Below are 11207 nucleotides of genomic sequence, written 5' to 3' on the forward strand. Positions count from 1 at the left end.
GTGAGGTGGTGCAGGCTCCCACCCTGGGGGTTTTTAAGAGGAGGTTGGATGACCACCTTATTGGGGTCATTTGACCCCAGTGCTCTTCCTGCCATGGCAGGGGGTCAGACTAGATGATCTGCTCAGGTCCCTTCCGACCCTAGAAACTATGAAACTATGCTCAGAAGCAATCCAGATCGAGCACCAGAGTAGTTAACTCCTACCAAAGCTCCATTACAATCTAGACTGGAGCTAGAAGGTACCTACAGCCTACTTAAAATCCTCAATCTGTCAGCACCTACAGAATACACCTAGGGCAGAATTTGATTTCACCTTGTAGATGACCACATGCCACTTGCAAGTTACCTGGCAAAACTGTAGGAGCAATTCTAATTATTGCCTGGGCATGTAAGCACCTCAATTACAGGAATAAGATCACCCTCCAAAGACACACAGACATCTCCCTATTCCTATATTGGGAGTACTAAGGCAGCCAGAGGAGGTAACAGAATTGTTCACACACTTTAGCAGGGGAAATTCAGAATTGGCCTTAAGCTGCCCTTTGCTTATCCACTAGGTCAGAGGTGGGCAAAATGCGGCCCGGGGGAGGAATGCGGCTCGCCAGGCCATTCTATCCAGCCCACAGGACCCCTAAAAAATTTAGACAATTAATATTAATCTGCCTCTGGCTGCCTGTCATGTGGCCCTCGATGGCTTGCCAAAACTCAGTAAGCGGCCCTCCGCCCAAAATAATTGCTCACCCCTGCCCTAGGTGAAACAAAATTCTGCCTCTGACGTGCAACTGACACGGACAGTAAGGAGTTCAGTACAAAACAAAGAACGACCAGAGATGCCCACCTCCTGCATAATACATTAAACGCTACACCACTTGCCCAAAAAGTGGGACACCTGGGTTTCTGGCTTTCCTCAGCCTGAGCAGGGTTCAAACAAACATCTCCCACATCCCAGAAGAGTGCCCTAATAGAAGAGGGTGGGTGATGGTACCTTCTATCCCTCCTACTAAATCTGGGACAACAAGAATTAAATGAATTCAAGATTTACGGGGCCAGAAGGAAAATAAGAAAAAGGGAGCCTGATTCTGTAGATGGAGCGATGAAGTAGGCCCATGAAGTGGGGGGGTGGGAAAACGACAAAGCCAGTGAGAAGCGGATAGCTGGGCTGTCTGTGTACTTTAGACAGTCGTGTCAAAAAAAAAAGTAACCACAGCACCAGTGTCACTGGGCTAATGTTTCAGGCTCTCTTGCTTGTTCTCCTTCCAGCCCCAAATCTAACAAGAGTTTGTCCTTTGGAGGTGGCAAAATACCCTCAATGACTGTAAACAGATCCTAAGCTCCTAATTCTCTTGATTTATGCTGCTGTCCTAGAGGTGCCAAACTTTGAAGCATTGAAATGACTCAATGGAAGTGAACTATGAATGATTTGGCTCTAGTCTTCTGTAACAATAATGATAGGAAATTGAAAACAATGGGAAAACCTTTCTGAATGAACTGCTGACAACTGGCTTACAATGCAGGCTCTAAGTCATTCCATGCCAGCAACCTTCTTGTGCTTAAACCAGAGATTCCCAACCCAGATGTTACAGCACGCAAGAGATCCTTTCACAGGTTTTTTGAAATCAGGTGTGGAAACTTGATTCACAAAATAAAACCAGAGATTTCATTCATAGTGTTAAAAACAGTTCAACTTTTAATCTTTCTGAATTCTTTGCAATAAAAAAGTTCTATTATTTTTCCATAGTTAAAAAATGAGTGAAAATTTAAGAGCTAGCACTTTCTGAGGAGTTCCTCAAATCTAACTAGAGGTGCCTCAGATCTAAGGAGGCTGAGCACCACTGGCTTAAACACCTTCCACACTGCCTCATTAAAAATCAAAAACACCATTCTTACACCAAATGGGAATGTCCACTCACAAGGCAGAACTGCACTGGCTTAAAGTTAAACCTCTGCTTACACTGCTCTCACTCACCCATAAAATCAAACCCTATTGCAAAACAAATGCCTGTAAATAATTCCAGTGAGAAACAAATTCTGGCAAGTTAATGTTAGTCACTAAGGAACTGTTCATGGGAGAATCTGCAGATTTCCTGTCATTGTTCATTTACTGGCTCAAATACAAGCTACAGGGAGGTATAGCAAGAAAACAGCAACTGAAAGTTTAACCAGTTTTTTTCCCCCCCGTACACTTGCTGATACAACTTCAATACAAGGAAGGTAGATGATAAAGCAAAAACAGTTTGTACAGCAGGAACCACTAAGTGGAAGGATGGCATTATGGTTAAAACACTAGGCTAGGACTTCAGAAATCTAGGTTCAGTTTCTTGGCCTCCTACAGATTGCTTGTGTGACTCTGAGCAACCCCTTTAATCTCTCTCTGTCTCCATTCTCCATCTGTAAAATGAGAACTACACCTAGGACAGTGAAGCCCTGTTCCTGATTCAGGCCCAATACTTAGGTATACAGAGAATTCAAACTGCTGATTTTTTTAAAAGTGTAAAAGGAATGAAAAGCAAGAGGCCTAAGATAAATACAGGGACAACATTTCCTTGTTCATGTATCTTAACAACAGCATCTAGTTGTAAGTGTGGTATTTTATAAAGGACACCTCCTTAGATTTGGATGGGAGTAGGGGTAGAGGTGGGGGTAGGAAGAGGGATCTCCAAAATGAGATCTCGCTAAAAATTTTGCATCTTCTCTTTTTCCATGGTCCACCTTTTTCTGTGCTGCTATACCTTTCTAATAAAATTTGAAAGAAATAACTAAATAAAGTACTTTGCAATGGTTGCATTGTGGCTTGCTTTGAGAGACCTAAAATGCTTTTACCAAGGAAAACGGGTACAAATAAACGACATTTTCAGTCGCTCATTTAGGCACAGAGAACAGAGCGTCTAATTGGTGTCACCCACCACACACACAAACATCCGCACAATACACAGTTAATCAGCCTCACAACTTAAACCAGAAGTCAGGTCTATAAGAAAAAACATTTGTGAGAAAAGACAGATCATTTGATTTTTGACCAAGGAAAGGATTAATAGTTATCTATTACTTCCAAAAGATTTAGTCACCACTTAAACCTTGGCAAAGTTGCAGGTTGTGCTTAACCAGGGATTCAGTGCAAAATGCACCCTACTATCACAAGGGGAACAACACAAAACAACTAAAAATTTCAGCTAAATCAGGGCCCAAATAACTGCAATACAAGTAACAAATGCCTCTTTTTTATCAAGATATTTTCCTTAGTCTTTTATTCTGAAATGAAATTGAAAAAGTTATGTGGTGAGTAAAAACGCCAACAACATGTTCTTACTTTTTCTTTGTTTCAATGTCCAGAGGGATTTGTCTTTTCTTTGGTGGGGGAGGTGGTGGCAATTCTTGTTTGGACCATTTTACTGTCACCTGCTCCTTTACAGATGCCATTTCCATAACAGTCCTGTGTGAAACTTGGGACAACCCTATACTTCCCACAGCCTGAGTCACCTACACAAAATGATGAGTAAAAAATGTTACTGTTTTATAATATAAACTCCATGTTAAATTTAAATTAATCCATTGCCTTGATATGGCAGTAATAAATCCAGTGGATACTAGCAATCATCATAACCAGCTTTCATGTAGCATTTTCATCAAAAGTTGTCAAATATTATCATTTCTGCAGAACACTCAGCAAAGAATAAACTGATTCAACAACACTCATGATAGATTTTTATTCAATAGTTACAAATAAGATTCTTTAAGGTTTGTTTAAGTATAATTAAAATGTATTAGTGTTCCAGAACATTTTTTTCATAAGTAAAGCTTCAATTATGCAAAGTCTGACACAAAAGGGACCCGACCCAAATGCCACTAAAGCCACTGGGATGCCTTCTAAAGACTCAAACGGGGTTTGAACCAAGTCACCTGGGAGTGCAAGTAAAAGTTAAGCTAAAGGGCTTTGGGAAAATGAAGTCCTAAGAGTCCTACTCAGAGCTCCTTAGTGAAACAAAATCCTCACCAAGGTCAGTAAGAGATCACCCAAGTAAGAAATGCCAACTAGAACCCAGAACAGTAAGAGACATACTAAACACTTCACCCGTGCTATTATTCTTGTGTGTCAAAATAAATGCTGATGCTCAATCCAGTGGGGTAAATCTGTTTTACACAGAGAAAAAAAATCAAAATGGGCTAAGCTAAAACTTTAGTATGACTAGACATTAACTCTGACTTATAAAGGAACCACACATCAGCCAGTTTCAGCAGTCTTACAATGTTTAGAAAGTCACATAAACAAAAACACGGTATTGCAACTTATAGCAAAGCATTTCGCCCACCAGTAAAAGTGAAGATACCAATACAGCCTGCCCATGCTTTTACTCTGAGTAAAAACAGAAGAGCAGTGTCTGTGGAGTTAACTACTTTGCAATCTGAAAACCAAAGAAGTCCTCAGAGTATATACCAGGAATAAAACTGGCCAGGAGTCTAAGCAGCTGAACCCATTTCCCCTAAGCTATTAGCAAACATTCCGCAGGATTTTGTGCATATAAGCACACACATCTGAAAAACTGAAAGACAACATGTTACTGTTTGGGTACCTGGTTAGAGAAGTCCTCAAGCTTCTGAACCAAGCTGTCCCACCTCTGAGTTAGTTCCTCCAGATCACAGTCAATTTTATTTGAAGCCCTTTCGCTCCCAAGGAGCTGTGCCACATCTTGACCAATCTCACTTAGCTGGTCTAGCATTTGACGCTTCATTCCCATATCCTCCTTCAAAATCTGACATTGAAAAAACAGTTAATTGACCGTATGAATTTTCAGATCACATGCTAATTTGCTCTTTTGTTTTTAAATTCCATGGGCAATTTATCACATGATCTATGGATGCTACAAGTTTGAAAGCACCATGTTTTACCATGCTACAAGAGACATAAAAATGCATAATAAGCCCACAAAATTACTATTATACTGGATAATCAGTAATGCTGTTTTACCAGAATTAGTAAAATACTAGCTTAGTTAAGCACTAAATATGCTGACAATCTTCAAAAAACCAAAAACACTGTTAATCATACAAGGCACCCATCCTGTAATGCAAGAATAGAGTTTAACTTTTACAGTGGGTTTTTTTGGAACAGAAAGAGAAGGAAGTAAAGCCACAAATCCCAGAAAATCCCCTTTAAATGATGCTATGCTAGAAGGAGAGTTTAAGAGGGCAAAGGCCACCTACATTCTCACCCCTTTCACTCCAGCTTAAAAAAGCAGCCCATAGAATGAGAGTTTCCCAAAATACTTCAAACGGTCAAAAGAGATGTCATTTTTCAAAGGAAAAAAAGAAAAACAAACTTCAGTGAAACATTTAGACAAACAGCAAGCAAAGAATACACAGCCTAATTTTTACAGATGCTAAGCATTCACAGGTGAAGTCAGACCAACTGTGTTCTTTACTTATTTTTTTAAAAATTGAAAAAAACCAAAATTACTGACTGATTTTTGATGTTTGGGAAGTTTTGGAAATGAAAAAGATCTTTTATCAAACAATGTTCTACAGAGGAGACTGAAACAAGATGCTTATTTAGAAATTTAATGGATGTTCTTAGAGTTGCTAAAAAAGAACATTTTCTTACCTCCAAGCCAGAAAGTTTGGGAAACTTTTTTGAATATTGAAAGAGAGTGCAACTTCTATGAGCTAACAGTTGAAAAAAAATTTAGAAGGAATTTGAAATCTAAAAGCAGAGATGGATGAAAGATAGTGAATTTTATAACATACAGAGTTCTGAGGGAAAAAAGGGATGTGAAACATTAAGCAAGTTGCATACAGAGGAAGAAATACAGATGCCTGACAGACTATGTAATCTATAGAGCTGCTGGCAGATAGAACAGAAGAAAAGGACACAAGACTCCTCCATGGATACTGACCTGGGTTAAAGGAGCACTGTTGATGGAGGATAGATATTTGTCTCTATATACCTGCTAGAGGACTGGCTGCATCTTAAGTAAGGTTCTATTATTTAACAAATCAAATTTTAAAAAATGACAAAGGGACTGGGGTACCAATACTCACTGCCAGTTTCCGAACGTTTGCGCTCAGCTCTGTTTGATCTCTAAAATTGCTTGTTTGGACTTTACTTAAAGCTGCTTCTTTTTCAGTTAGCCAAACTTTCAACAGGCACTAAAGGGAAGAAAGGAAACAACATGGGACTAGCTTCAAAGAACTTCAGGATAATAAATCACCACAACTAAGGGCAAATTCTTTCGTTCAGATTTTCATGTTAGATCAAAATGGCACCGCAACCCTTACATGCACCAAATTTCAGTTGACATTAATAGGAATAGTTACTATGTATATTGGGATAATACTGGACTAGAACCCTCTGAAATAATTTCCAGTCATTTTTTTCCCCTGAAAAATACATTCAGGTCAGCTTCAATGCTTCAGGAATTCTTGCCAAGTCTGGCCCAATGTTTCAGTTGAAAAAAGAGCCTAAAGTTTCTCTAGAAGTCTGACGGTTTGGTTTCAACGTTTTCAAAATGAAGTATTTCAATTATTGCTTAACAACATGACTTTATTTTAATGAGAATTTTTATAATTGGAAAAAAGAAACTTTGAGTTTCACTTCTAGCCTTCCCCCCCACCCCCACTTCTCATCACTGGTTCAGGACTAGAGTTTCCAAACAGTGTGCTTTCAAAATATGGCAGGTAATAGTGTGCATCTCTTCTAGCCTTGGCAGCTAATAGGTCAGACTTGCAGCTCGCATATAATCGAAAATGCCATTAAATCATTACCATTACCAGTTTGTCTATTCCTAACTCAACTATGACAATTTTAGCAGGCAACACTTCACAAACCACTGGAGACAGAAACCCATACTGTTTAAAAAAGATGAAAAATCATGCTTTTGAGTAGTACAAATCAGGAATTTCCTTAACATTTTTCACATTGTGGGCCATGTGTTTACAGTAAAACTATCATGTGTCTCTTTTTATCTAAATTGTCCAGACCACTGCCTTTCCTCTTAGGGACCACATACTATCCCTATGGCAACTACAGCAGTGGACTTGAAAGAAAAAGTGATATTATCAAGTGTGTAATATGTTACAATCTTCTTTCAATGAACCTTAACAGCTGGAACCAAAAAAGAAAAGACCAAAAAACCCCAACCACCCCAAAAAAACAAAAAAAGAAAACAAAAGCAAACTACCAAGGCCCTAATTCTCCAGGCCCCAATAGTCAATTAACTCTCCAGGGACCCCAGGGTAACCACTGAGATATATCTGCTTTTGCAGACAAAACTTGCAGTTCAGAGATACTACATTTTAAAATGACCACTGGATTCAGTCCTGCCACTGGCCCAGGACTCACTATAGCAACACTTAAATCAAACAGTAATGTATTTTTTTAGGGGTGTGAGAAGCTGGCTGTATTCAATTCAGATTCAGCCCAATTCGGGGGACAGTGATTTGATTTGCTAATTCGGATCACTGTCCCAATTCTATTGGGCCAAATCTGAATCTGAAGATTCAATTCTGATTCAGAGAATCAGCTATTCGGCCATAGACACACCTTTAAACGTTTTTTCTACATACCTCGAGGTACCAGACGCGGCTCATGAATGCTTAGATGGTAGGGTAGATGGACCATCCCACAGGAGCACGAGGGGGCACCCTGTGTGTTTGGCGGTGGACCCAGAAGTGGACCGGAAGTGCTTCCAGTCCACTTCTGGATCCACCACCAAGCGTGCTGGGGACCCCCCCCAAACTCCCATGGGATGTTCCACCCACCCCAGCATCTCAGTGTTCACGAGCCACCTGGTACCTTGAGGTATGTGGAAAAAACATATAAAGCTGTGTCTGTGGCTGAATCGTCAAAACTCTCCGAACTGGAGAGATTAATGGGTCTTCTCATTAGATTTGGATTCGGAGATTTGGCTGCCGAATCGGGCTGAATCTCCTCCAAATCGAATCAGCGACTGAAGCTTTGCACAGCCCTAGTACTTTTCACTTCCAGTATAAACCGAATACATAGATGTACAGACAGCAAAATGTAAGTGATGGAAATTCCAGAAGGCCTGAATTAACAAAGCTATACCACCACGTACGCGTTAGAAAATCAAGCTAATGTTCCAGCCAGCACATTTTATACTGAACAGATAAGTTTAAAAGCCCTTCAATTAATCTCTGCTAACTTGGCCGTCAGAGATAACCCTCTTTATGAAACTGAAACATAATTATTATAGTGCTAAGAAATATATGGCACTGAATGAGGAATTTGTTTCCTGAGTGGTAAGAATTATGATGACTTCATAGTCCGACTTCCAAAGATGCTTTAGGCAGCCACAAAAGGCTAATGAAACTCTGTACTCATCCTTCCATTTCATTGGTGAAATAGGAATATGACAGCAGCTGAATGCTTTAAAGTATTATTTTTTGTTATGCAAATATTCTGAGAGAATTTTAAATTGGTTGTAAACACAGTATTTCCAGTTATCTTGGAGTTTCTAGCTGACAAGGGTTGCTTATGTGAGAGCTTGGCAATAGCAAATGTACCATTCAAATCCGAGTGAGTGAGTGAGTGAGTGAGTGAGTGAGTGAGTGAGTGAGTGAGTGAGTGAGTGAGTGAGTGAGTATTTGCTCAGATCATCAAAACACAAACAATACTTTGAGCTACTTAGGTCCTACAATAAAATGACAAGTAAAAACTAACATTTCCATCGCTATTATCTCCTTTTTACATAGGAAAAGACCCCCCAAAAATTTTTCAGTCTTTCAGTCACACACACATTATGTACATATTTATTATGAGCCACATACCTAGCTTCATTAGCTAAATAATCTGTCCTCATTTTCTGGTTAAAGATGGGTCCTAACTAAATGTATACGCCACTATAAAATTATGGGATATATAATTTTACATGTTTGCATGAAAACACGTATTTACAAATAAGTGGCATTTGATAGACTGCTCTCTAAAATGTGTTACAACTTCAGGGTAGAGCCATGCTAACTTCTGAGGCCACATCCAGACAAGCACAGCTGTGCAGTATGTGGCAACACAAACACATCTGCAGTGCCACATACCGCACAGTCAGATGTTCTCCGTGCTGTAAGGGAGCACTGCCCGTGCATGCACTGCTCGTTTTTTTTTTCCCCCCCATGGGTTTTTTGGGATATCCAGAGGTCAAAAAAACAAACAAACAACAAGCAATAAAAAACCTGCAGGAAAAAACCGCGGAGCAGCACACGCACCAGCAGCACGCACCGCTCAAAAACAGAGCCGGGCCACCCAGAGCCATGTTGCGGCTGCTGGCCAGGCTCTGCACAGCAGAACTGCCGCTGCTGCAGCAGCCCCAGGAGGCCCCAAGGACCCCAGGTAAGCCTACTGGCCCCAGCCTCCCCTACACCACCCAAGGGTAACTTGCCATACACCAAAGCATGCGTGGCATGGGCATTCCCCAGGGACAAGTAGTTGCTGCGCAAGGTGTGCCACCACTACTTGTCACCAGGGAACCAAACATCCACATTTGTGCGGATGCAGTCTGGGTGTCTAGATACAACTGAAATACATCTACCAAAATAAATACTTTTGTCAAAACCTCAGGAACGCATCTTGCTACTAATAACGTAAGTACCATTCTTTGGCTTCTGATGGCCACAGGACCCAAATAGTTTTATTTTATCTTTGCATATATAAAAACAAATATAAATATAACATGTAATGTCATCATACTGAAGTCAAAGCATTGGAGCTTAAGAGCACTACAGAACAACCATGAGCTCTCAACCAAGAATTCAGATGCTCACAGATGCAGAAAAGACTGGCATGTGCCTCAATACATCAGACTGACCATTTTATTTTACATTAACGTTTTTAAAGAAATTAGCCGTGATTAATGGACTGCAAAATGAAGCACACTTGTCAATGTTGGCAGCATTTACAGCACACTTGGGAAACCTTCTAGAACTATCAGGCCACCAATTACTTAGGAATTCACTTGCTTTATTGTCATGGTCAATAAACAACAACTTCGACTTCACTCCCTTCTTCACTGGCCTTAAAACAATTAAAAATGTTTTGCTGTTTTAGAGGTGTATGGACAGATTCAAAATAAATCTATTGCAAATTCTTGAACTGACTCAACATAATACAAACGTACATTGTTAGCTAATGACAGCCTAATGACAGTAGAAACTTACACAGGTTATACAGCTCAAATATTGATCATAAAAGATGAGATGCTTGTTACTGTGCTTTGATACCCCTACTTCTATATTATATTCAAGGAATGCACAGGAGTTTTATTATGAACAAAGGAGTAAGGATTATTCAACTTAACAATATAAAAACAATGAAATACACTGTCAAAATTTAAAACCGAAGAAAGGATTTTTTTTTAAAATACAACTGGTAAAAAACACTCGCAGCACAAAATATTACTAACCGTGGCAGGACACAGTTGGTGCCTGTCACTTTAAGGGCCGAGTCAAGCATCCAGCAGGTACTTGATTGCGCAGCCATTTCAGAACCATGGCCGCCTATATAAACAGAGCAGTTTGCTGCTGGCAGCCAGGCAGGAAACATCACCTGGCTGAGCTGCTGTATGAGAACATCTGCAGGTAGGAGCAGAAGGCTCTTGGTCCTGGGCATGACCTAAAACAGCACTTTTGCAGGAGGGGGTGGCCTGGTGGGGCTCCCAGTGGCGCGGGAGGGTGGCAGGAAAATACCAGACCAGTTACCACCCCACTGGAAGGTGGGTTGGTGCGCCTCAATAACCCCTAGCCCCCACATCGCTGTGGATAGCAGAAGGGGCCAGGCACGGCTACGGCCACCTGGTCCCCAACCAGAGAGGGAAGCCCCATAGCCCCAGTGACGGGGCAGAGGTGGAGCCCCAGTAAGGAGGAAACTAGAGAGCTGGGAGCCTGGTGTGTGCGTGAGTCTGTATAGAGTTGCCCTGGGAGGGGCCAGGGCAAGCTTGGCCCCAGTTGGGTAACTGACTGGCCACTACCCTTGGGAGGGTCGCAGGAGAGGCCCAAAAGACAGCATGTCTGCCACCCAAGGTGTGAGCTAGATAAAGTCTATAGCTGAAGGGGCCTGCTCCAAGAGGGGGCAAGGCGGTATAAGTTGTCGATGCGTGAAGGAGACCCTGTGAGAGGGGGTGGAGCGTGAGAGGCCCCAGTGAGAGCAGGGCGATATGAACGCATGTGCATCTGAGGCCTGACAACAAGGGCTAAGCTTGGTCC

General features: G+C 41.2%; 1 protein-coding gene across 4 annotated transcripts in view; it reads right to left on the reverse strand.

The window, feature by feature from the left end:
- Positions 1-11207, reverse strand: part of UTRN (utrophin) — a 692661-nt gene that overhangs the window by 478440 nt on the left and 203014 nt on the right. For all 4 annotated transcript variants that reach the window (XM_019526790.1, XM_019526791.1, XM_019526792.1 and 1 more), the window contains exons 14-16: positions 6033-6140; positions 4568-4747; positions 3307-3476 (exon numbers count right to left, since the gene is read on the reverse strand). In XM_019526790.1, the coding sequence (XP_019382335.1) occupies positions 3307-3476; positions 4568-4747; positions 6033-6140 (458 nt within the window). The remainder of the gene's footprint in view (positions 1-3306; positions 3477-4567; positions 4748-6032; positions 6141-11207) is intronic.

This window comes from Gavialis gangeticus, unplaced genomic scaffold (assembly GCF_001723915.1).
Source record: "Gavialis gangeticus isolate Ggan-Ray unplaced genomic scaffold, GavGan_comp1, whole genome shotgun sequence".
Taxonomy (NCBI): Eukaryota; Metazoa; Chordata; order Crocodylia; family Gavialidae; genus Gavialis; species Gavialis gangeticus.